This window comes from Ovis canadensis, chromosome 16 (genome assembly GCF_042477335.2).
Source record: "Ovis canadensis isolate MfBH-ARS-UI-01 breed Bighorn chromosome 16, ARS-UI_OviCan_v2, whole genome shotgun sequence".
NCBI lineage: Eukaryota > Metazoa > Chordata > Mammalia > Artiodactyla > Bovidae > Ovis > Ovis canadensis.
The window spans coordinates 79,875,768-79,901,873 of NC_091260.1; the positions used below are offsets into that span (position 1 = coordinate 79,875,768).

At 47.9% G+C, this 26,106-nt stretch overlaps 1 protein-coding gene and 1 non-coding gene across 3 annotated transcripts in view; both read left to right on the forward strand.

The window, feature by feature from the left end:
- Positions 1 to 26,106, forward strand: part of NSUN2 (NOP2/Sun RNA methyltransferase 2) — a 32,987-nt gene that overhangs the window by 1,762 nt on the left and 5,119 nt on the right. For both annotated transcript variants that reach the window (XR_011249621.1, XM_069556118.1), the window contains exons 3-15: positions 228 to 332; positions 5,690 to 5,795; positions 9,269 to 9,340; positions 10,115 to 10,199; positions 12,167 to 12,359; positions 14,229 to 14,303; positions 17,243 to 17,373; positions 20,317 to 20,390; positions 20,980 to 21,110; positions 21,438 to 21,534; positions 24,629 to 24,813; positions 25,088 to 25,180; positions 25,874 to 26,009. Coding sequence is in view for 1 of the 2 variants with exons in the window: in XM_069556118.1 (XP_069412219.1) it covers positions 228 to 332; positions 5,690 to 5,795; positions 9,269 to 9,340; positions 10,115 to 10,199; positions 12,167 to 12,359; positions 14,229 to 14,303; positions 17,243 to 17,373; positions 20,317 to 20,390; positions 20,980 to 21,110; positions 21,438 to 21,534; positions 24,629 to 24,813; positions 25,088 to 25,180; positions 25,874 to 26,009 (1,483 nt within the window). In the remaining variant the exon portion in view is untranslated. The remainder of the gene's footprint in view (positions 1 to 227; positions 333 to 5,689; positions 5,796 to 9,268; positions 9,341 to 10,114; positions 10,200 to 12,166; positions 12,360 to 14,228; positions 14,304 to 17,242; positions 17,374 to 20,316; positions 20,391 to 20,979; positions 21,111 to 21,437; positions 21,535 to 24,628; positions 24,814 to 25,087; positions 25,181 to 25,873; positions 26,010 to 26,106) is intronic.
- LOC138422078 (small nucleolar RNA SNORA70) lies at positions 15,421 to 15,555 on the forward strand. Its single transcript, XR_011249747.1, has one exon. It is a non-coding gene; the product is annotated as a small nucleolar RNA SNORA70 (small nucleolar RNA).

Consider the following 26,106-nt stretch of genomic DNA (forward strand, 5'->3'; position numbering starts at 1 on the left):
AGTATTGTATGTAGTTTTCACCTTTTAGAGATTAAAGGACAAGGATTGTTTAAGCGTTGAAAGAATACAGTAAAATGGTAGTAATTAAAGAATGTCTTCACTTGGCACACAAGGATGGCTTTTGATACAAAACACAATCTTGGGTTTATAAAGAGATAAGATGTCTTGAATTAGCTTTAATTAGCTTTCCAGATTGATTTGAAACTTCAAAAAATTTTTTTTGATAGCCATGCAAAAGAGATTCTCCACTGCTTAAAGAACAAGTATTTCAAGGAACTGGAGGACCTGGAGGTGGATGGGCAGAAAGTTGAAGTTCCACAGCCCTTGAGTTGGTAGGTGTAACAGCTTCATTCTGTTGGATATTTCTCTGGGATTTTAATCTTTGTCGCTTGAATTTATTTCTTGGTAACCCGTTTGATTTTGGCACGAAAGAACCTATATATACTTTCGAGACATTTTCCTGTTCTTATTCCCAGAGCTTTTTTCCGCCGTTACTGCACACTCGTGTGCAAGTTTTCCTTTGTGACTTGCAGCGCTGTGTATTGAAGTCTTGATTTCCGTCAATTTTTCCAAGTCAGTCCAGCTTCTTTTCTTCCTCGATGTCACCATTTCCACCATTTCTACTTAAACCCTTGTCTTCATGTCAGAACTGTTGCAGATTTAATGTTATTTTGCAGGGCCTAGCATAAGACCAGGTAAGAGTCAGAGGCTGGGAGACATATGGAGTGTAGCCAACATTTCATTTTGCTAATGGCTTGGTTTATTGCATACGAACACACTACACAACAGAAGTTAGTCACGCAGAGAAGGAAAGGAAAGAGGGTGATGGAGGGGGCGTCTCGGCATGAGTGTCGGCCCCCTGCCTGCAGCTGGGCCTTGGGACAGGTGTGAGCTGGAAGTCCCCGTCTGTCTGCCAGCGCCTCCAGTGGCATCTGTCTGTCTGCAACAGTTTCTTCATCTTGCAGCATCAGGTCCTTTGACAGTGAGCCTTCAAGCCCCCGTCTCAGTGTCTTAAAGTGTCCGTCAGTGGGTCTCTTAACAGTGATAATCTGAGACCTCCTCTTTATCAGTCGCCGCTTCTGTTCCCACGATGTCTTTCTGAGACGTTACTAAACAGCGGATGTTTCCGAATAGTCCTCAGGTAGGTTCACACTGGGCATTGTGCCTCCATTTCGAACTCCTCAACATCACCCAAAGTCACACAAGATGAGTGGGATTCCCGTGACTATAAATCACATCATAGCTCCTCGCCCGGCAAAGGCTCAGCGGGACTGCGCTAGCTGTCCTGTCGGGCTCTGTCTCCAGGGCCCGTGCTCACCCTCCTTTTATCCTCGCTGTCCTGTCGGCGTCACGTGGCTCGTTTGTGTGTCTTGATCCAGCTCAGGCGTGTGAAGCGGTCCCGTCTGTCTTGTGAATGGCCCAGAGAGTCAGGCACAAACCACGGTGGTGCCAAGGCCGGGCCATCAGCTCAGCTCAGCCGGTCAGTCGTGTCTGACCCTTTGCGACTCCATGGACTGCAGCACGCCAGGCTTCCCTGTTCATCACCCACTCCTGGAGCTTACTCAGACTTGTCCATCGAGTCTGTGATGCCATCCAACCATCTCATCCTCTGTCGTCCCCTTCTCCTCCCGCCTTCAGTCTTTCCCAGCATCAGGGTCTTTTCCAGTGAGTCCATTCTTTGCATTAGGTGGCCAAAGGATTGGAGTTTCAGCTTCAACATCAGTCCTTCCAATGAACATTCAGGACTGATTTCTTTTAGGATGGACTGGTTGAATCTGCTTGCAGTCCAAGGAACTCTGAATAGTCTCACAGCCTGGGCTATGGAAGTTACGAAGTTGTTAACAGTTACACATTGCAGATTATCAACTTTCAGGTACTGACAATTCTCACAAAAGGACAACAACACATTTTATTTATTTATTTTTATTTATTTATTTATTTATTTCAACAACACATTTTGAATGATTACTATAAAAAGGTGAATTTAACCATCATTGCCTGGCAGTTTGTTGTTCAGTTGCATCTGACTCTTTGTGACCTCATGAACTATGTCACACCAGGCTTCCCTGTTTTTTGCCATCTCCTGGAATTTGCTCAGATTCTTGTCCAATGAGTTAGTGATACTGTTTGAAAGCATTGGTTCTTTGGACCCCAGCCTTCTTTATGGTCCAACTCTCAGCCATACTGACTACTGGAAAAAACATAGCCTTGACTAGGTGGACCTTTGTTGGCAAAGTGATGTCTCTGCTTTTTAATAGACTGTCTAGGTTGGTCATAGCTTTTCTTCCAAGGAGCAAGCGTCTTTGAATTTCATGGCTGCAGTCACTGTCTGCAGTGATTTTGGAGCCCAGGAAAATAAAATCTGTCACTGTTTTCACATTTTCCCCTTCTGTTTGCCGCGGAGTGATGGGACTGGATGCCATGATCTTTGTTTTTTGAATGTTGGGTTTTAAGCCAGCTTTTTCACTCTCCTTTCACCCTCATCAAGGCACTCTAGTTCCTCTTCACTTTCTGCTTGAGAAGATGAATTTAACCAGCGTTGCCTGACAGCTTTTGAAGTTTTAACTGTACAAGTGTTTGATGTATCTTTTTTCTTTGGCTAACTTTTGTTCATCACAAGCCAAAATGAGGTTTTCATTGTTCCTGGTCTGTGCGTTTGCTTGCTTTGCATTCTTTTGTTGGCCCTTTGGATGCTCAGTGGCCATATCACAGACGTGCACAGCATCCACGGTGGAATGAGTACTGAGTGGCCAGATGCTTAAATCAGATCAAAACCAAATGTTACCATTACAGAGTGTGTTTCTGGGATCCAGGAGTAAGTCTGCAGTATTACACCAAAAAATTCCATGATGGCTTTTTTGTTAAACAGTTTTAATCAGAGTTGAGAAGCTTGACTGTTAGAGAACAGGAAAAGGACTCTGATGCCAGGTGCTGAGGCCAGCAGATAAGGAAAGTGCCTCCCTCTGCTGTGTCTGCAGCATCAGCGAGTGTGGTGGCCGTCACATGATGAGCGGGTCCCCCTCTCAGTCACTGGGGTGTGCACTGAGCTCTTGGACTGTGCCATGGTTTGGAGATTTGATGGATGGCCCCAGTGCTCCAAGTTGGGGTGTCTAATGTTTTCAAAAGCAGATTTAGGATTGTCTTTGCACATTTCTATGCATAATAATCTTTCCTGCTTTTGCTGCCTCAAACAGTCACCTGGAAACATTTATTCCTTCTACCCTGTGTCCAGAAGTGCAGCATTCCGATGCAACCGCCTCTGCCTGTTCTCTGCTTCTGGGCAGAAAGTGGAGCTGGAGAGCCAGCCCCCTGGGAAAGGGTGTCTTTCTGGGCTGTCCTGGTGGAGTTTTCTTCCACAGTCCCAATCTGTCCAGAATTAGTCTCGCTATTTTTATTGTTCTCTGCAAACTATAGTCGGACTTTGGTTTAATTGGCCCATTGAATGTTTAATGGCCTTTTTTCACTCTTGATTGTTGAACTTTGGATCTCGGGGCAGGACCATTCAATTCCAGACCTCTTGGAAGGCCCTGCAGGTATTCTGTGGGTGAAGAATGCAAGGAGTCACCCCACTAATAGCCAGGCGTAATAGCCAGGCCTTCTCTTCATGATTCTGTTTGATCCAGTTTTCTGAACACAGCTGACGGGTCTGAGCAACATGTTGAAAGATATGAGTTCCTAATACTCACCCTTTTTTCATTATCAGTGACAACTGTGAGACAGTTTTATTGTATAAACATTAAATCAAATTCACTTGTAAGGTGTGGGATATCTATAAATCAGTAAATAAAGCAGAAACATAAAATACTTTCTGGTGGTTTTTTATATTGTGGAAATTGCAGAAATAGATCTTAATAGTCTTTTAACCTTTTGAGACATAGCGGGATGTAATGTAGTGGAAGTATTTTGGGGGACCAGGTTTTCTAGAAGGAATGTTGTGTATAGGACTTACAGCGTGGGCAGGTTTCCTTTTTTTCTTCCCTTTCATAGACTGGGAACTGTGAGGGATTAAAGCATTTTTTAGAAGGCCTTGTTTTGACAATGAGTTGTTGCAAATGCACCTTATTGTCATTCTGTTTATGTTCTTTTTAACTGAATTGATGATGAGTTATCCTAGATGTTATATGTAGAGAGAGACTTTTCTTTTTAACTCAGTCTCTTTGTAGTTAACTGTTTGAAAGTTAAGTAATTTCTCATAAGATGAAAAGCTTTTGTAATTATAACTTACAGTCAGATTTTATTCTTGTAATAATAAATTTACATTTTTAACTACTAGAAACTTAGCTAATAAAGCACATAAAGAAATATTTCCTCGAGTTATACCTAGAGTCTGCTCTCTATTAGAAAATGAAAATTCAGCTTTGTACAATAAGTAATGGGAGGGATCATTCAAATTAGTGACGTTTGGTGGTTTGATAAGGTAGTTACTGGCACGTGTGCTGTCGTTGATCACAGACAGCTCCGTTTGCCAGGAATCTTACGAAAGCAGATGTTTGGCTGTCACCAAAGGCCCGTAGTCTTGCCTGGGAAATCCCATGGACAGAGGAGCCTGGTCGGCTGCGGTCCATAAGGCCGCAAAGAGCTGGACATGATTGAGCGCAAGCACATAAATACACACAAAGGTTGCAGAGGAGCGGCAGGTTCCGTTCAGTTAGTTACACAGCTGGAGCCAACCCACATGAATCCCTGCCTCTCACCTCTAGTGAGGCCACAGGGAGTATTTAAAGCTAAACGCTTTTTAAAATTGCCTAATAAGTATGATTGCATTTTGGTTTTGTATCTTTGAAACAGGTTAAATATTGAAGAGGGAAGCAAGTATAAGAAATAGAAACAAAAGTTCCAGGACATTTTGAGGGTGGCCATGAACAGGTTCAGCCAGTTTAATCTTCATAATTTCGTGGAAAGCACTCATCAGATATAGCTCGTGATAAAAATGACAGTTGAGCAGTTTCTTCAGATCTTAAGCCTCAGTTTGTCTCTGTCAGATAGTCACTCCAATTTTCAAAGCAAACGTGTTTTTCAGACATTCCGTTCCATTTCCACGGCAGTCACCTTAGCTGCGGTTTGACCCATGGCAACATTGTGACCCCGAGTTGTTAAATTGAGCTCAGCATTATAGCTCAGGGTTAATGCTCAGTGCGGTAAGGTTTGCCACCGAGTGCCGCGCGATGCTGAGCATGGCCCCACGTATCCTGTCCATGTACTGACCGTGCTTCTGGACCTCAGTGGGTGGACAGGTGCACCGGCCGATAAAACCACACACTTCCTCATCTGTGGTGGCATCGTTTACACACCGTTCAAGTACGTTTACATAGACGGCAGGAAAGGCTTTGTTCTTCGGTCTGTATAAACATCAGATTAAGGCGTTTTTTATTTCCGAGGTTTGGGGGTATATAGAACATTTCACGATATTATTGGACTGCTTGGTTTGAGAAATAGTGAAAAAATCAACAATTACTGTAATCAAATGCCGGACATTCTGATAGCTGCCCCGCGGCATTATTTCTGTTCTGTGTGAGCCACGGCCCCGTCTTGGGGAGCTGTGTCTGCTGCGCGTCCTCGGGGTGTGAGCAGCCAGCACGCGGCTGGGCGTCTCACTTGGCCTTGGCCCGTGAGCTGTGTAATGAAGGCGCTGTGAAGGGCCCGCTTCAGTATGTGTAACCGTTACATGTTTTACTTTCCTTTTGGTCAGGTATCCTGAAGAACTTGCCTGGCACACAAATTTAAGTCGAAAAATCTTGAGAAAGTCTCCACAGCTGGAAAAGTTTCACCAGTTTCTGGTCAGCGAAACTGAATCTGTGAGTAGATGACTTCAGGCTTGCTGGTTTCCTTGAAGCCTTAGTATCGCAGTTTTATCTCAACCACGCTTGCCACTGGCAGTGATTAGGTAGATAAGGCACGCAGAAAAGCACCCTGAACTCATTGTGAGCGCCCCTATAACATCTGGTAACGTAGGCATTAGTAGCGCCTCTGATCACGCAGAGTCCCGGGGGCGCCGGCACGGTTGTCGGGGTGGCTTCTGGTGCCGTGGTGGCTTCCAGCATCAGGTGGCTGCTGGCGTCGGGGTGGCTTCTGGGGTGGCTTCCAGCGTTGGGTGGCTTCCGGTGTCGTGGTGGCTTCCGGCGTTGGGTGGCTTCTGGCATCGGGTGGCTTCTGGTGTGGCTTCTGGTGTCGGGTGCCTTCTGGTGTCGGATGGCTTCCTGTGTCCGGTGGCTTCTGGTGTTGGGGTGGCTTCTGGCATTGGGTGGCTTCTGGCATTGGGTGGCTTCTGGGGCGGCTTCTGGTGTCGGGTGCCTTCTGGTGTCGGGTGCCTTCTGGTGTTGGATGGCTTCCGGTGTCCAGTGGCTTTTGGTGTTGGGGTGGCTTCTGGAGTGGCTTCTGGTGTCAGGTGGCTTCTGGCATTGGGTGGCTTCTGGCATTGGGTGGCTTCTGGTTTCGGGGTGGCTTCTGGTGTCGGTGGCTGCAGCCACGGCTGGGCCCGGCACTCTGTCCCCGGCTGCCACATTGGAGCGTGTTCTGTCTGCTTTTGTGTCCTTTTGGGCTGCACGTGCCGGGTGCCTTTCTTGCAGAGAAGGTGATGGTTTTTATGGCCATCTTTATATTTTATCGAAAGTGCTGTACTCCACCTTGGCCGAACAGGAGAACAGCATCTAAACATGACACGTTTGGTTCTCGTAAAACGACATGGCCTTTGCCCCCTGGTTCCTCAGCCACCGCCTGATTGCCATTCAGTCGCTAAGCTTCTTACCTTTAGCGCCACATGTTCCCCAGCGAAACAACCGTCCCCGCGCGCAGTGCGTGGCTGAGTGAGCGCCGCGCGCGACGGGCGTCGGCAGCGTGGCAGCTCCCTTTCACTCTCTCCTGCGGCATCGGGAGCGCCCCTTCTGTATTCTAGCCTCCTTTGCCGGGCCTGGACCCCCGAGTGCCACCAGATGGTTTTGTTTCCTTGTTGCCCTGAGCTTCTCTGTCCGCTTGGCGGGATTATTTGCTTCCCATGATTCTTGCCTTGAAGCCACAGCCAGTTCAGAAGTGCTTCACTTCACTCGGTTCTGATCTGCTCAGTGCACAGCTGCATGCTCTGCTGCTTCCTGTCCACTCGGGTGAGCTGGCAGGCAGGCTCCTGTTGGCCTCCTTTCCCACTCCCACCGTGTTGAGGAGCACAGGGTGCTGGGCACCGCCTGTGCCCCCTTGTTTGCACAGAGTTGTGCAGAAAGGGCTTCTCTGGCTTGGCATTTAACCTCCGGGGGTGTGTGAACTGTCGGAGAAAGTGCAGGTTTGCACTTCGGCAGAGCGTTGGTAATCCTGGGTCGATGTGAGGTGAGTGACGAGCGTGGGGTGGCTGTTCAGACAGGAAGCGCAGGTTGTGAAGGAGCAGAAGCTTCCTGGTAGCTGACAGTTTTTGGCTTTTTGTTGGGCGTTCAGTCCTAAGCTGTTAAAATAGAGTTGTGAGTGTCACAGGTGCTGGATTTTTCAAAGAATCTTTGAACAGTCGAACATGTGAACAGATGTCTTGACCCAAGGGTGAAGGTGTGGAGGATGGCTGATTAGTGTGGAGGTTTAGTTGTTGTCTGCCTTCGCTGAGGCAAGGAAGCAGTGGTTGATGGGACGGTGTCCAGGAATACAGAGCAGGTGTGGGCTGCTCCTGGAAACAGGAGAACCAGGAAATAGAAGTCACAGTTTCACCTGTGAGGGGACACTTCTAAGGGGACTTTCTGTCCTGTGTGCGTGTTGTACTTGAGTTTCTAACGAGCTGATGTCATTCTGACAGTAATTCTAAAGAATGCTCAAAGTACCACATGATTGCACTCATCTCACATGCTAGTAAAGCAGTGCTCAAAATTCTCCAAGCCAGGCTTCAACAATACGTGAACGGTGAACTTCCAGATGTTCAAGCTGGTTTTAGAAAAGGCAGAGGAACCAGAGATCAAATTGCCATCTGCTGGATCATGGAAAAAGCAAGAGAGTTCCAGAAAAACATCTACTTCTGCTTTATTGACTATGCCAAAGCCTTTGACTATGTGGATCACAACAAACTGTGGAAAATTCTTCAAGAGATGGGAATCCCAGACCACCTGACCTGCCTCTTGAGAAACCTATATGCAGGTCAGGAAGCAACAGTTAGAAGAACAACAGACTGGTTCCAAATAGGAAAAGGAGTACGTCAAGGCTATATATTGTCACCCTGCTTATTTAACTTCTATGCAGAGTACATCATGAGAAACGCTGGGCTGGATGAAGCACAAGCTGGAATCCAGATTGCTGGGAGAAATATCAATAACCTCAGATATGCAGATGACACCACCCTTATGGCAGAAAGCGAAGAAGAACTAAAGAGCCTCTTGATGAAAGTGAAAGAAGAGAGTGAAAAAGTTGGCTTTAAAACTCAACATTCAGAAAACTAAGATCATGGCATCTGGTCCCATCACTTCATGGCAAATAGTTGGGGAAATAGTGGAAACAGTGGCAGACTTTATTTTTTGGGGCTCCAAAATAACTGCAGATGGTGATTGCAGCCATGAAATTAAAAGGCGCTTACTCCTTGGACGGAAAGTTATGACCAACTTAGCATATTAAAAAGCAGAGACATTACTTTGCCCATAAAAGTCCGTCTAGTCAAGGCTATGGTTTTTCCATTAGTCATGTATGGATGTGAGAGTTAGACTATAAAGAAAGCTGAGTGCCGGAAATTTGATGCTTTTGAACTGTGGTGTTGGAGAAGACTCTTAAGAGTCCCTTGGACTGCAAGGAAATCCAACCAGTCCATCCTAAACGAAATCAGTCCTGAATATTCATTGGAAGGACTGATGCTGAAGCCAAAACTCCAATACTTTGGCCACCTTATGCGAAGAACTGACATTTGAAAAGACCCTGATGCTGGGAAAGATTGGGGGCAGGAGGAGAAGGGGATGACAGAGGATGAGATGGTTGGATGGCATCACCGACTCAATGGACATGAGTTTGGGTAAACTCTGGGAGTTGGTGCTGGACAGGGAGGCCTGGTGTGCTGTAGTCCGTGGGGTCGCAAAGAATTGGACACGACTGAACTGACAGTCGTGATTCTGATGGACAGGGATTACTGTCTTTTGATAGTGGCCATTTATCCACTAGTAGAAAAATTGGTCTTACTTGCTGTATACCCGATAGTACTAACTTTGTTGTTCTGTGTGTGGTTATACAGTATTTTCTTAATGCATTGGAAATAATGCCCAATATTAATTTTTTCTGCTGTTTTTAATGCTGTTGCTGACTTTTAACAATTTCATTTTCCAAGGGAAACATCAGCCGTCAGGAAGCCGTCAGCATGATCCCACCGCTATTGCTGAATGCCCACCCTCACCATAAGGTACTCTGAGCCTTACGTAGAAAATGCTGGTGTTCATCTCTCTCTGTTTTGTTGAGACCTTTTATCTTCATGTGGTTCCTCATTTATTTTCCCTTTTCACTTTGGGTGAAGTAGAAAATGATATGTATTTTACGTTAGGTTCTTATTGTGATTTTTACCACTCAATTTTTTTACTTAGTGTTGAGATTATCTTCATTCTTTCTGATTGACTCAATCAGGTTGAAATCACAGTGAACCCATACTGAGGGCTTGTTGAATTCCAACCATGGTTCTGTGTTCTTTTTGTGAATTAATTTTTTATTGCACACACATCCCTGTGAGGGCAGATGCTATCACTGTCCCTGTTTTTCCAGATGAGAAAAAGGAAGCAAAGAGAATGGAGATAATTGGCTTAAAGTTAGAAGCTAGTTGTCAGGGGCCAAACTGAGACTGGACCCAGCGACCTCTGCCCCATGGCGTTCTGTTACAAGGCTTTTTGCATTCAGCATCTTTACTCGTCATCCCTGAATGTGTTTTTCTGCTGGTTTCTAGTGCCGTTTTTGTTCCTGTTTCTTGTGGAGCAAGTATCTTTCTCCTTCTGTGGTTTGGGGTCAGTATATATTAGGGCATCCCAGTAAATTAAGTAGAACATATGTCGTAGATTTATGTTATAAATAAATGTGCTTAGGTCATAAAGTAGAAATGGAAAATAATTTTTTAAATTGTTCTAAGTTTGATGTAGGATACTTGGTTTATATAAAGAAAAACATCAAACGTTTTCTTGCTTTTCACTAGATCTTAGACATGTGTGCAGCTCCCGGGTCAAAGACCACGCAGTTGATTGAAATGCTGCACGCGGACATGAACGTCCCCTTCCCAGGCATGTATGGGGGAGGTGCTGCTTTGGTGGGTGGTGGATGAGGAAAAGAACAAACACAGTGGCAGCTTACGGTGAATGGTGTGATCTCCGAAGAAGATTGAGCTTCGGGACCAGGGACCAGGCTTGATCGCTCAAGAGCTTTTGTGTAGCAGAGTTTTATTAAAGTATGAAAGGGACAGGGGAAGCTTCTGACATAGACATCAGAAGAGGGGCAGAGAGTGCCCCCCTCGCTAGTGTTAGCAAGAGAGTTATATCCTTTTTTAATTAGTTATTACAGTAAATCAAAAGAATGTCTCAGGTTTGTAAAAATTTTACGAGACCCACTCCCACAATTCACGTTTTAGGAGAACAGGATTAGAACTTCAGAGTAGAAAGGTCCTACCAGACCCACCTCCATGATGTGCATTCTAAGATACCAAGATTAGTCAGGTTTCAGGAAGGAGAAGCTGTCCTCAAGCAGGATTGTTGTTATATAATTCCTAAAGTGAATTCGCTCAGTCGTGTCCGACCCTTTGCGATCCCGTGGACTGTAGTCCACCAGGCTCCTCCATCCATGGGATTTTCCAGGCAAGAGTACTGGAGTGGGTTGCCATTTCCTTCTCCAGGGGATCTTCCTGACCCAGGGATCGCACCCAGGTCTCCTGCATTGCAGGCAGACGCTCTACCCTCTGAGCCACCGGGGAAGCCCAGCATGTAATTCCCAGGACAGTGTTTAAACTGGGCTATTTGTTGTGTAATCATCAGTTCCAGGCTTAAAGGAAAACAAAACAAAACAAAACTTAGTTGTGTGTGACTAAGACTAAGGAATGTAGAGAAAAAAGAAAAGATGTTTGTCCTTTCCGCCTCCTTGAGAGTTCCAGGCCCCCTTTTCCTCCTTGGGTACCCAGGACTTCTTATCAACCTGCCTAGGAATTGACTGTCTCTACAGGAGGCGTCAGGCAGCTGGGCTTCCTGTCTCTGAAAGTAGAGCTGGGTGCTGTGCACGACCCCGTCACTCGTGCCCTCGCACGCCCCGTGGAGAGGGGCCTTCAGTTTAGCGTCATGCGTGGTCTCTGTAAAAGCACGTGGTGTTTCTTTTTGAAGCCACAGTAGGTAGATTTTTTTTTTTATCTGCCTGCTGGAAATCTCTGGCAGCTTCGCACCCTGGTTGCATCACGCGGGATCTCTCATTGCAGCACGCCCGCCCTCGCCGTAGGGCTTGGCCCAGGAGTTGACCCCCAGCGTGTGGGATTTCAGGTCTCCCACCAGGGTTCGGACCCACGTTCCCTGCATGGCGAGGCAGAGTCTTAACCACCAGACCCCAAGGGGGGCCCCAGTAGGTTGATTCAGTTTGCATTTTCAGGAGTCCCCGTCTCACACTGGGGTTTTGGTTCTCTTCTGACAGTTAGTACCTGTGTGAGAGGCGGGAGGATGTAGTTTAGAGCCAGTGTCAGACTCCCCGGGTTCAAATCCCACTGGCGTCTGGTAGGTGAGTTATGTGACGTTTCCAGACTCCACATGGGAAATGAGGCTTCAGTCTTGAACTTGAAGGACATTAGGTCGATGGCAAAGGTCTGAGCCTCCCCGGCAAGTGGACCCTCAGTCCCCACCTCACTCTGGGAGCTGACGCTCAGGGTCTGGAGTGGAGCCCCAGCACGTGTGGCCTATTTTAAACACTTGTCGGGAGACTCTCTTAGTTTCCATGTCTTTCTCTCCTCACCCTCCCTTTTTTTGTTAATAGTCAATGGTAGAAAAGCTAGCTTGGGCAGAATAAGCCGTCCAAAGTGAGGAACTGTTGGCGAGATGAATTTTGAAGGTTTGACATTTTAAGGGACTTGAAACCCCTGCCAAGCCTGCTTCCTTCTCCTGGACGCGGCCCCAGTTCCTGCCAGTCTGAGGCTGGGTTGCGGGTCTCGCCTGCCAGCCTGGGGACGAGCGCTGCCCCCTGTCTGCCAGCTTTGCCCGACGCCGCGCCTCTGCGTTTGCAGAGGGCTTCGTCATCGCCAACGACGTGGACAACAAGCGCTGCTACCTGCTGGTGCACCAGGCCAAGCGGCTGGGCAGCCCCTGCATCATGGTGGTCAACCACGACGCGTCCTGCATCCCGCGCCTGCAGGTGGACGTCAACGGCAGGAAGGAGGTCCTCTTCTACGACCGCATCCTCTGTGACGTCCCTTGCAGGTACCGTCAGGAGGCCGGGAAGCCCAGCGTTCCGTGAGAAAGCAAGTCAGAGTCCAGAGTGAAGCTGCACATGGGCGCGTGTGTGGCGAATCTGGTCAGAGCTGGTGTGAAGAGAGGGGCAGTGTAAGCCTAAATCAGAAAGCAGAAACAGTTTTAGTGATAAACTGAGAGAGATCAGAGCGGGGTGGTCTAATGGCCTTGAAAGGGAACGTGAGGAGCGGTGGAGAGCAGTGACATCACATAGAGCCTTGTTGCGGGCACTGTGCCAGGAGTGAGGTGTGTGTTCATTCTCGCCTGCTTGTGGTGAGTGTAGATACAGTGTCACAGCGTAATAATCTGTGTTGACACTGGGTGAGTCTTGAGTAGGACATCCAGGGGTTCCATGAAGGTTGGCGAACTCATGCATTTGTACACGTATCTTTCTTTGAAATTTATTATGTTAGATTTTTATAGTTTATTAATAAAAGAACTTAAAGGCATAGCTGAATTACTGAGTTTTTCCAAAAAGGAAAGGGTAAAACTAAAGTGGCTAAGTTCCCAGAGGCAGTGCCGTAGATGTGGATGTCAAACGTGTCTCTCTGAGCTCATGACTTGGTGAGACTGTTATACAGAACCCTCCGTTGCACTTTGTGAGCCCTAAACGTAGCATTTAAGGGGATGCATTGTTATCAAGTCCTGTCTTATTTAAACACACGGTAGTCTTACTGCTGGTGGCAGAGCTCAGTGGCGCTATGACTGCGTGTCAAACACCCGGAAGAATTCTCCTTCAGAAAAGTTGAAATAGGTCATGAGCTGCAATCGTTTTTTTTATCTCGGATTGCAGATTTTTAGTTTTCTTTGGGATTAGATGTTTTCCCACTCCTGTGGTTTTTTTATCCCCTTTTTTTTTTTAAATTGGAGGATAATTGCTTTACCATGCTGTGCTGGCCTCTGCCGTGCATTCCCGTGACTCAGCCTCGGCGGGTGTACATCTGTCCCCTCCCTCCGCCTCCCCCCACCACCCCTCCCCTCTAGGCAGTCTCAGAGCACTGGGTTGAGCTCCCTGTGTTCTTGTGATCAGAGATGCCACACTCTGACCATGATGTGACCTCGTGGGCTCTGAGTTGTAAGTCGAGGCAATCAGAATTTTAGTCCCCACAGTACAAGCAGGGGATGGCATTTGAAAGCCATTACATCTTACAGGACATTTCCACCCTGCGGAGCCTTCACCCGAAGGACGTGTGGCTAGACCCACAGTGAAAATCACATTTTACAGGGAAAGCCAGCGGACACAGAAACTCCTCCAAAAACCTGGGGCTCAAAATTAGACCCGGACAGAAAGACTGATTGATCAACTGTATTATAAAATTTACATGGGAGTGATTTCTGTTAAACAAAGGTAGAAATTTTAAAAAATGTTTAATTGATACAGAGAACATTCGTGGTAAAGAAATTGGCTTACTGAATTTGCTGAGGAAGTCCTTTATCAGTTTATTGTTATTCATGTAATTCTGGTTAAAATGCTACTGTTGATCAGCAAGTTTCTAAGTAGCAGGATCAGATTGTTATCTGTGTTCAGAGTTCTGTCCTAGGTCTGGAGATGGTGTTTTGCTGATATTTCTCTTAAATGGAAGCAAATTACTGTCTCTTTGTTGAGTGAAGTTTCCTACTCAGATCTTTTATTTTCTTGTTGAATTGAAATTAAAATATAATTAGAAAGTTTAATGCGTTGTAGTATCCTCCAAATAGAAATAGGAAGTTTATTGGTTTATGAAATAAGTTTACCACTTACTTTCTCAGTGGCACTCGTAATACCCTTTAGCTTGGAGTATTAAGCTCCAGTCATCCTCTGGTACGGAGTTTTAAGTTCTTCAGTATCTTTCTTTGCAGTGGAGATGGCACAATGAGAAAAAACATTGATGTCTGGAAGAAGTGGAGCACCTTAAACAGCTTACAGCTACATGGGTAAGTCAACTGTACCTGGTGGCCCTGGGTGACTAGGAGGTGAGTGAAGGTTTATAGTCGAATCCCTGAATGTGCAGAGCTTCAGCTGGCTGACTGCAAGCCTCAGAGCTGCCTTCCTGAGTATGCCTATTTGTCAGGAGTTGTTTCTGAAACCTTTCAAGAGTAGGACACTGAAATTGTATACGTTTCAGGTACACATGTATCAAAAATGCCTTTTATAAAAATTTCCTGTGATATTTCAAACATGTTGTCTGTGAAAAGACTGTTTTGTACTAATATTTCTCCTTTCTGTTTTCAGTTCTTGTTGAATTATTTTGCCTTTTAACATCTGATCTCAGAAATATTTATGGCTATATTAAAAAAATTTTTGGAAAGTTCTTAAAACTGAAAGGAAAAAGGAAATCTTATAACTCGTATATTTTTGTAATTCTTCGAGTATTATAGTGTTTTCCTGTGCATAGGGATTTTTAAAAATTGTGCTGTCTATGGAGCTTTGGTTTCTTTCCTTCATTTAACATCGGAATTATAAACGCAGAGCTGTGGTGACCTAGAGTGTGCAGGCGTGTGACCTAGAGTGTGCAGGCGTGTGACCTCGAGTGTGCAGGCGTGTACTCAGTTGCCCAGTCGTGTCCAGCTCTTTGCGACTCTGTGGACTATAGGCCGCCAGGCTGCTCTGTCCATGGGATTTTTCCAGGCAAGAATACTGAAGTGGGTTGCCATTTCCTTCTCTGGGATATCTTCCCCACCCAGGGATCAAACCTGAGTCTCCTTCATTGACGGGCGGATCTGTACCACTGAACCACCACCTGGGAAGCCCTGATCTAGAGTATCCTAATGAATATTTTTGTAATCCCGATACTAATCTATATTATTTAAATTTATTGCTTAACTACTCTGATAATTGCGGGGGGGGGTTGCTGTGGGAAGCAAATTTCACTGGTACAGAAAAAAAATATTAATGAAAGTTAAAAAAAAGTATCTGTAAATAATGTTGATACTAATCTACATTATCCAAATTTATTACTTAACTATTCTGATAATTGAGAAAAAAACCAAAATCCACTGGTGCAGAAAAAAATAATGAAAGTAAAAAAAGTATCTATAAGCAATGTTGGTTTTGCAGCCAGTTAAGCCGACTGTGCTCTTTTCCTCGTGGGGGCCCAGTGTGCAGTGGCTGCAGACAGCAGCCTCCTTGGTAGTGTATGCAGCCTGTTGCCTGTACAGGTTGCCCTAAGGGACCTTGGAGACACTCTTTCTAGTGGGCATTCATGACTGGCCTGCTGTCCCCAGTCTGTCCCTGGGTTGGGAGGATCCCCTGGAGAAGGAAATGACAACCCACTCCAGCACTCTTGCCTAGAGAATCCCATGGACAGAGGAGCCTGGTAGGCTACAGTCCATGGGGTCGCAGAGAGTCGGACACGACTGAGAAACTTCACTTTCACTTCCATAAGCAATGTTATTACTGTTCTGTTAACCTTTCCCAACATGTGAACAAGCAAAGCATAAAGCTAACAACTGAATTCAATGTATAAGGAAAATTTCACTATGAAAAAGGCCATACAGATACATGATTTTTCTTTCTATTAGCAGTTGGTATATTCTAAACCTAAATTCCTGTTTCATGTGAAGCATTGAATTGATATAGTTAAGTAATAAATTTAGACAGTATAGATTAGTATCAACACTGTTTATAGATACTTCGTTTGTTTTTCAATTATCAGAATAGTTAAGTAATAGATTTAGATAATATAGATTAGTATCAGGATTACAGAGGTCATCTGGAATAATCATAGTCAACACTTCAAGGATGCCATCTGCATTCACATGTACACACCGAATGTAGGTTATGCGTATTAATTGCATTGCATTGGACTTCCCTGGTGGCCCAGTGATGAAGAATCTGCCTGCCCGTGCAGGGGACGTGGGCTTGACCCCTGGTCCAGGGAGACCCCGTGTGCCTTGGGGCAGCTGAGCCTGTGTGCCGCAGCCGCTGGAGGCCTCGGGTGGAGAGGCTGTGCTCTGCAGTGGAGACCCAGCGCAGCCAAAAATAGAGCAAAAATGAGTGAGTGAATGCGCTGAATTCACTTTAAAATGAGGCGTGTCACATAGACTTAGATGAGATTTACTTTCACAGAGGAAGATGAAATGGAGTTATGTAGAAAACTTTTTAAAAATGGGGTTATGTTGAAAATCTTGATATTCAAAAAGGTATTTCTTCTGTGAAGAGCCTTATGAAGAAAAGGAAGGTCTTTTAAAAGATTGGAGACACTATTTTTGTGAACGGCGCATTCTGGGTTTATGGGCGTCAGTTGCCCCGCCCACGGGAGGTGAAGGATTTCTACAGGTGGGTTCCTGGCCTCTCTGTCTCCCCGGCCTGCCGGGTTATTAATCTCACTGTCGTTTTGAAAAGGGCAAGTTTTGTAGTAATTCAGTTGGTTTCCCAAATTCTCTCCATAATTTTACCTCGGAACTGTATTGGGATGCGTTAAAAATAATGAAATAGTGCCATTTGCAGCAACGTGGATGGACTTGGTGATGGTCATTCTGGGTGAAGTAGGCCAGACAGATAAAATGCCGTGTGATACCACTTCTATGTGGAATTAAAAAACACAGCAGACTAGTGACTGTCACAGGCGAAAATCAGGCTCACAGATACAGGGAGCAAACTGGTGGTTACGAGTGGCAAGGGGAGGAGGGACAGTGTAGGGCTTGGGGATTCTTGTTTTTAATCAGCACAGAGCTCCTTAACTAGGTTTACACTAACTTCGTGTAGAACCTTAAAAGGTACAATAATGAGCGTTGTTCATTTTACAGAGTGTTTTGTATTTTGTTGTAAGTTTGTCCTAAACTCTAATGAATACCTGCTCTAGTAGGTGCCTGTGATGTGTGTGCCATATAGTCGTGCTTGGTCTTAAAGTAACCTAGTATCCGGCCCTTAGTTTACAGCTACGGATCGCAACGCGGGGCGCTGAGCAGCTAGTGGAGGGGGGCAGGATGGTGTACTCTACGTGTTCGCTGAATCCCATCGAGGATGAAGCTGTCATAGCGTCTCTGCTGGAAAAGAGCGAAGGTAAGTGTGCGATGAATCTCTAAGAAAATGTATTTCAGAACCTCTGTTGCTGTAATGTGTTCTCCTGTAGACTTTTTCTAACTTTGTTCATGGACATCAGCTTGTATGATTAGTCCATAAACCCTACAATGAGGTGTGTGCGTGCTTGTCAAGTCGCTTCAGTCGTGTCCGACTCTTTTCAAGCCTATGGACTGTAGTCCCCAGGCTCCTCTGTCCGTGGGATTCTCCAGGCACGAATACTGGAGCGGTTGCAGTGCCCTCCTCCAGGGGATCTTCCCAAACAAGCCCACCTGTCTTATGTCTCCGGCATTGACGGGCGGGTTCTTTGCCACTAGCGTCACTTGGGAATCCCCAAAATGAGGTAGCCCTGATTAAGAACATGCTTCTATAATGAATTCGTCATTTTTCATGAGAAATGTGTGTTGCCTGTTTTCTTTCTGTAAGTTTGAAAGGTGGTATCAGATCCTTTACCACACCGTTGCATTTGTTAAGTCTTAGTTGTAAAACACACATAATTTGAAATTATGCAGTTAATTTAAAACATGCAGTTCCCTGGCGTAACTGCATTCACTCTGTTGTGTAGCCAGTCTCCCGAGCTCTTGATCTTGCAAATGAACTTCTAGGTCCACTGAGCGGCTCCCCCATGTCCCCCGCCCCCCTCCCCCGGCTGTGCTTTCTGTCTCTGTGTGACTGCTCTAGGTATCTCCTCGGAGCACAGTCATGCAGCATTTTTGTGTGTGACTGACCGGCTTATTTAGGATCATGTCCCCAGGCTTTATTCATGTTAGATTATGTACTCTCAGAATATCCCTCGTTTTTAAGGCTGAAAATATTCATTGTATGTTTAGACTGTGCTTTGTTCATCCATTGATCTGTCCGTGGACGCTTGGGTTGCTTCCACATTTTAGTTGCTGTGAATAACGCTGCTTTGCACATAGCTATACCAGCAACTCTTGGAAGACCCTGCTCTCAGTTCTTTTGGGTGTATCAGTTCAGTTCAGTCCAGTCACTCAGTCGTGTCCGACTCTCTGCGACCCCATGAATCGCAGCATGCCAGGCCTGTGTATGCAAGTGAAATTGCTGCAGCCTGTGGTAGTTCTGTGTTTATTTGTTGAGGGCCCACAATACTTTTTCCCACAGCAGCCACACCGTTTCATGTTTCTGCCAACAGTGCATAGGTTTTCCAGCTCCTCTGCATCCTTAGCAGCACTTGCTATTTTCTGCTTTCTTGAATATTAACAATCCTAATGGGAATGAGGCCTTACCACACTGTTTTACACTGAGGGACCAGACAGACTGTAAGAACGTTTCATGTGTTCATGTCAAATATTTCTCCTTTCATGTTTTTGCTGAAATGTTAACCTTTTCCATCAAATTCTCCTTAAAGCAGATAGTGGGAAATTTAAAACTAATTACATCTCCTGAATAGAATGCTGCTTGTGTATGAAGCAGGTTGAAATGTAGATCCTGAAGCTGGTGTACCTTTCCTGAGATGGTGTCCACGACTGTCTCAGCTTCTGTTACCTTCTTATAAGTGGCTGAAAGGCCTGTGCTGTGAGGTCAGCCCTCCTGTTCTCACCTCTGCGGTCCTTTCCATTTGAATTTACTGTGTCATATTTTGTTCCACTGTACTTACCTGAACCCTTGATTTCTGTATCATGTTTTCCGTATGGAAAAGCTCCACACTTTTGGTGGTGGTCTATTTCAGAAGGCCTGTGAAGAGAAAGGCTATGGGTAGTGTAATTTGGCAGTAACGAGAGTCCTGCTCTCCAGGCGTTTTCTCACTGCGCAGGTGGGTTTCTGTCTGCGTTTTGCTGTCACAGCTGTCTCTTTGCACGTGGTTGCTCCAGACCACACCGTGGCTGTCTCAGTCCCGTGCTCCGTCACAGGCATGTGTGTAGACGTGGCTTCCTCAGACCATGACTCTTGCCGGGTCTTGTCCTCTGCATCTGCTGGGCATTTTAACTGCAGGGGTGGGGTTCCCACCTGAACAGTCTCAGACCCAGCAGGGGGGAAAGGTGGCCAGTAAGCATTCAGTCTGTGCTCGCCTCTGACCCAGATGCCGGCAGAGTCAGTGCCGAGCCCAGGCAGCGTTGGATTGAGAAAACCAGTTTCCGTGTTGGTGCTGTTACCTGGTGCGCATGTTTAGAAGCCAGAATATTTGGATGTACCATGGAGGCCAGCGTGACGCTTTTGTCGAAGGTTTCTCACTGTTGGACCTCCGCCTTGGGGATTCTTCTGCTTCGTTTTCATGAGTCCTGCATTTTTCACAGCTTCCACGGAGCTCTGTTGGATTTTCCTTTTTGGGAGGTTGTCCATGGATCTGTCTGCAGGTTGTGGTGGGTGGTTCATCTGAGAGGTCTCCTGTAACGCCCCGGAGTAGAGCTTCTTGTAACGGCACGCCTGTGAACACTGCTTTAGACGGGGCCTGTCGTCCTGATGGCTGCTTTAGAAAACCAGCTTGGGCCTAAAGCCGAATGTTTAAAACTGTCCACAGTTTCATCGTGTTGCTTTTTGGATCCGGTATGTTTGTTCGAGATAAAGGCATGCAGATCATCTCCTTGGCTCCCAGGGGCCAGCCGAGCGCGGGGTCCAGCCCTGTGTTCGTTGCTGGGCCGCCTGCCGCCGCCGTGTCTTGGGTGCAGCGTGGACTCTGCAGCTGCTTCCTGCAGCGGCTCCTCTGCTGCCCTTTACCCACGTGGCGGCACTTGCTCCAAGTGTACAGTTCCGTGGTCTCGAGTGACTCTTGATACTGCACTGTGGAGAAGAGCTCATTTACGGTCAATCCCTGACCTGCCCCAGAAGTCTCTGATCTGCTCTGTCTGGGTGGGTCTGCCCTCCCTGGACAGCCTCTGTAAACAGGAGCTTGACAGTGTGTGATCCTTTACAGCTGTTTCCTTTCACTGGGATAACGGGAGTTTTTGTTTTGCTGTTGATCTGCAGGTGCTTTGGAGCTCGCTGATGTGTCCTCGGAGTTGCCAGGACTGAAGTGGGTGCCTGGGCTCTCGCAGTGGAAGGTAGTCTCCCCCAGGACTCTGGCTCAAAAGGACGGGTCAACTTACTAGGCCTCTTAGAGTCGTGAGAATTCTAAAGCACCCTCTCTAGGATAACTTGAAGAGATGGTTCATTTGACTATGTAACTTAGAATCAGTTTCAGACGTTTAATGACAAACGGTATGTTTATACAAATATTTCTGGCAGTGGAAGTTTTCCTGCCTTTATTCTGCAATTACAAATCAGCTTTGTTTATATACAAGTATAGCTTTGCTTTTTTCCCTTTTAGTTGGTTGGGATTCCAAGCTTTGTTTCCAGTATGAAGCAGTTCACTTCTCAGTGTTAGCCCAGGAACAGTCAGAGGCTTGTTTTATAAAAGAAAGAAAGAAAAAATAATAACTCACTTGGAAAATGAAAATGCCACCTCATAGAATAAGTGTACTGGTTCATGGAATAAAAGATGGTCTCATTTCTTTCCTTGCAAACCGTCCTCCTCTCTTTGGGGGAGAAATGAGACGTGACATCTCTTGAGAGCTTCCCCACCCCCTCCTCTGGCATTCCCTGCTCTCAGATGGGCTGGTCATTCAGAGTCCCAACCCTCTGGCCCTGCAGGTGATGACAAAAGATGGACAGTGGTTTGCATCCTGGGACGATGTCCCCCACAACAGACACACCCAGATCCGGCCGACCATGTTCCCCCCAAAGGACCCTGAGAAGCTGCAGGCCATGCACCTGGAGCGGTGGTGAGTTTCTGGGGAGATGCGTCTCGGGCATTTCCTGCATGGGCCACGCTGCGCCCTTGGCTGAACTCTTGGACGTGAACTTTTCAGCAAGTGAGGTTCTCAGTGTCTCTTAGCTGCTGGCAGCAAGCAGTTGTATTGTAAACTTAAAAAAGCAAACTGGTTCGAACATAAATGGTGATGTTTTAGACATTGCGTTATTAACTCTTTACAGATTACACACTGACCATTCTCTTAGTGAGGGTTGTGTATTATATTGAGTGATATATTATGTTGAGATATTTTGGATCAGTTAAAAAGGATAAATTGTGTATGTGTGTGCTTTTCCAGTCTTAGAATATTACCGCATCATCAGAACACTGGAGGGTTCTTTGTGGCGGTGTTGGTGAAGAAGTCTTCAATGCCATGGAATAAACGTCCCCCAAAGGTAATGTCTTCCAGAAGAGCAGAGCGTGCTGTGTGGCCTTTCTGTGCAGTTGAGGCCAAAGCTGCCTGAGGAGTGTGTTTGAAGGGTGGAGTGCAGTGGGGTGTTCTTGTGTGTGTGGTAATGATGGTGTCCTTACACTTTTGAGTTTTCCAAAAAGCAGCAATTTCTTAAAACTTTTAATTAAAGTCGCTCAGTTGTGTCTGACTCTTTGTGACCCCATGGACTGTACCATCCATGAAATTCTCCAGGCCAAAATACTGGAGTGGGTAGCCTTTCCCTTCTCCAGGGAATTTTCCCAAACCAGGGATCGAAGTCAGGTCTCCCGCATTGCAGGCAGATTCTTTACCGGCTGAGCCACAGGGAAGCCCAAGAATACTGGAGTGGGTGGCCTTTCCCTACTCCAGGGGATCTTCTCCACCCAGGGATGGAACCCAGGTCTCTTCTGCATTGCAGGCGGATTCTTTCCCAGCTGAGCCACCTTATAAGGGAAGCGGAAGAGGCGGAGTTTGGGAGTTGCACGGGCTGTTGTCCTTGGCGTGGCCGTGGGTGGCAGAGTCGGACACGACTGAGCGGCTTAACACGCATGCCTTCCTTCTGCAGCTTCAGCCCGCTTCCTTAATAAAACTTGAAGAGGCGTGAGGACCGCTCTGTGGCTCAGCCAGAACCCCTGCTGGTGGCGTCTGAGCCCTGCGCTCCCGCGGGTGGTTTTCACCTGGGACAGCTCTGCCAGCCACAGGCTGGCAGCCTTCCCCTTGGCTGTGAGGGGCAATGCCAGGCTGTCCAGTCCTGGCTCAGGGGGACGTGGGCAGGGCTGACCCTCGTAACGAACCTCAGCCGCCCCCGGGGTTGTGTGAGGGAGGCCGTGAGGCAGAGAGATGGGGAGAGGGCGGCTGCCTCTTTTTTTTGTTTTGTAATAATTTTATTTATTTCTTTGTGTTTGGCTGTGCTGGGCCATCTTTGCTATGACAGCTTTTCTCTAGTCACGGGGTGGGGGCGTCTCTTTGCGGCAGGTTCTCTTGTTGAGGAGCACAGGCTCCAGGAAGTGCGCGTGGGCTCCTGAGCGCAGGCTCAGTAATCATGGCCCGTGGGCTCAGTTGCTCTGAGGCCTATGGGGTCTCCCCAAACCTGGGATCAGGCCTGGGTCCCCGGCACTGGCGGGTAGATTCTTTCCCCCTAGCCACCAGGGAACCCCGAGGACAGCCTCTGAATCTTAACTTGGGGTTGCGGTGTGAAGCGCAGTCCTCCCCTTTGTCAGCGTGTGGTGGGACTTGATAGCTTGTCCATCAGCATGCCTCCTATTGCCGTGGACCGGAGCCTGGGGTCACTGTCTGCGGGGCTCTAATTCCTTCGGCTCTGTGCCAGAAAATGAGGACCGATGGTGCTTATAGCCTTTGGAGAAGCAGAAGCCAGCCATTCTCTAGGGTATGGCGGCTCATCCAGGCAGATGCCTGCGGGCGCAGCCTCATGGGGAGGCGACGCAGCGCTTCCGAGTGGTCATCCTGGGGCCCATGAGGCTGGAGAGGGTCCCCTGGAGGCGGGGCTTCTGCCTCTCGCAGCCCCTCGCCCCCGTCAGGAGAGCAGGCGTGGAGCTCAGAGCCATGTGCTCAACAAGTGAACGCCGACCTCGTCTGCAACTGCAATCATCTTGCAGCCATTGCTGTACATTACATGTGATTTTCATGCAGTCACAGTGTTATTAATGAAGTAGTCTGTATGCTTTCGCTCTGAGACTTAAAAACTGAATTTTGCACTCTGAGATCCATCTTACTTTGCACTGGTCACGTTTGACCTGGTCAGAGCACACGTGAGCCCACCTAGCCTGGTGGTGCTGGGGCCACGTGGTAAGACTGGGGGCCTCGGTCTTCAGGACACCGTTGTCCCGTTGAAGCGATGCAGAGTGTGAACGCTGCTGGAGCTGGGGCCGGGGAGAGGCGTGCGGACAGAGTGCTATTGGTGTCATTGTGAGGGCGCGGGATCAGATCTCATTGCGCCCAACAGAGGGAGCTTTCCGGGCCAAGGGGCGCAGGAGGGAGCCTGTGAAAAGCAGGCGATTTCCAGAAGCACAGACGTGGGGGGCGGGATAGAAAGGACACACAGCCTTGCTAACCTTGGCAGAGGATTTGGGGGTTTGTTCTTTGTTTGCCTTCCTCTTTTACAATTAAACCACGTTTTTTGGGAGGCAGTGTTGCAACAGCATTGTAGAACCTTACCAGCCTGTCTGCTTAATAGCTTTGTGAACTTGACGGGCGTGTTGGACTTTCCTGTGTACATAACCTAATTTGTAAACTCAGTTCATAAGGGTTGGGAAATACCACTTTTACCAGTCTGGTGACTTGTGAGAAAGGACATGTGGTTTTAAAGAAGTTTACCAAGTTGAGGTGTAATGGACACAGGCCATCATGTCGGTTCAGGGGCGCGCCATGGTGATTCTGTGTAAATATACCTGGTTGTGGTATGTCTTTTTCTCAAGGTGAGAACTTTTAAGGTCTCTCTTGGCAAGTTTGAAATACACAAGCAGTGTTGTTACTGTAGTCCCGGTGCTGTGTGTCACGCGCAATGTCTAAGATCTTATGTAAATACAGGTTTACATGAAAAGTTAGCGGCAGTAAGACACTTTGCTCATTCTTAAAGCTGAATTTATCTACAGTTGTCCCAGATCAGAAGTCAGCTCGTTTTTCGACAACTGGTCCCTCTGTCGAGGTGCGCTTCATCTTTCTTCAGTTGATCCCTGGGCCGTGGAGCGTTTCCACTCTCCTCTCTTTGAGTCCTTGTCTGTCTTCTTGGCCCCGTATAGCGTGTCTGGAAGTGTGTGACTCACTGCATAGAGCAGAAGCCTGGCAGGATTTCTGGGTGAAGACAGGCCGGTGTTGCTGGCCTCTGCTAAGAAACAGAAAGTTAAAACTAGACTCTGTGCCCATGAATTCTGCTTATAATAGCAGATTTAAAATACTTTTTAAAAGAATCCTGTAGTCTGTCTTTTGCACATGAACTGCTGTATTCGTTCGGGCGGGTTGTGTGGCCCTGGAATCTTCCTTCTCTGCGTCAGGACAGAGGCGGTTGCTGTCTGGGTGTTAATGAGCGTGTCCCTGTCCAGCCGCAGGGTGAACCAGCAGAGCCGCGGGCCCCCGTCCCCTCGAGCCTTGCGGAGCCCACGGCGGGCTGCGCCTCCACCCCCTCGGAGCTGGAGAGCAAGCTGGCCCCTGGAATCAGCGACACAGGAGCAGCGGAGAGCGCGGAGGACGCGGACGGCAGTGGGAGTAGGAGGGGCGGCGTGTGCGGGTGAGGACCGCCACGGCGTGGCCCTCGCGCCCCTCGTCCACCCAGCCCTCGGGCTTCAGCAGGGCCTGGGTGGAGGCTTTGCGGGTCAAGCAGGTCCTGGCTGTGTGGGCCCCGGAGCTGGTAACTGCCGGGGATGGACGCCTCAGACCGGCCTCCGCAAGGAAGAGACCCGCGTCCCTGCAGGCTGGGGTGGGGCCGCAGGGGGGGAGGCGTGGGCTGGTGGGACTACAGCGACCCCTCGCTGACTGATGCCCGCATGCTGTCCCCTCCTCAGCCCTCCTCCGTCCAAGAAAATGAAGCTGTTTGGGTTTAAGGAAGATCCCTTTGTGTTCATTCCCGAAGACGACCCGCTGTTTCCGCCTATCCAGTAAGGGTTCATTCGGCCTGTCACAGCTCCTCATTTGTGCTTACCACGGGGTTAAATGCACACGTGGCCACATGGAACCGTAGCTGTTCATGTAGCTCCTTCTTAACTGCCTGTGAGAGCTGGGTGAAGCTCTAGAGGGTGTTTACCAAACCCTTCAGTTTAAGGTGAGCAGTCATCAGAGAATGCTGGACCCCTGAAGGCAGAGATGACGGAGGTGGGGACTCTGGACTGCGGGCCTGGGTGGGGCACCCCACCTTGCTGCCGGTCAGGGAGGGTCGGTCTGCTGGGGTTTCTGGGTCGATCCCAGGGGAAAGGTGCTCAGGATACCTGCCAGGTTCACCTCTTCCTCGTCAGGTAAATTTAGCATCTGTGAGCCAGAGTGCTTGCGTGTGCTGTCCTATAGATGGCTGGTTCTTTGCCTGTATTTGTGACAATTCCTCCTAAAATGTCCGTGAAGAGGGAGTGTTCTCAGTGTTGTTGGAATTCGGGGGAGACACTGTGCACGCATGTCCTGGATCCAGGAGGCGCAGGCCAAGCGGGGGACGTTAGGGTTAGACAGTGGGCGTCCAGGGCAGAGCCCCTGGCCCTGAGCCACACAAGCGTGAGGAGTTAGACCATGGAGGGGGCAGGACGCCACGAGGCCAGCGTCGCGTTTGAGCTGAACCCTCGTAACTAGCTTTGTCTCTTTCACAGGAAGTTTTATGCTTTGGACCCCTCGTTCCCGAAGACGAATCTGTTAACTCGTACCACGGAAGGAAAGAAGAGGCAGCTGTACATGGTGTCCAAGGAGCTGCGAAACGTGCTGCTAAACAACAGCGAGAGGATGAAGGTGGGGTCCCGGCCACGGAGGGCCATCCTTTCTCACTGCTCCCGCTTTGTCGGAGGGGCGGAGGCCAGCCGCCTGCCCGGGGGTCTCAGAGCCGCCA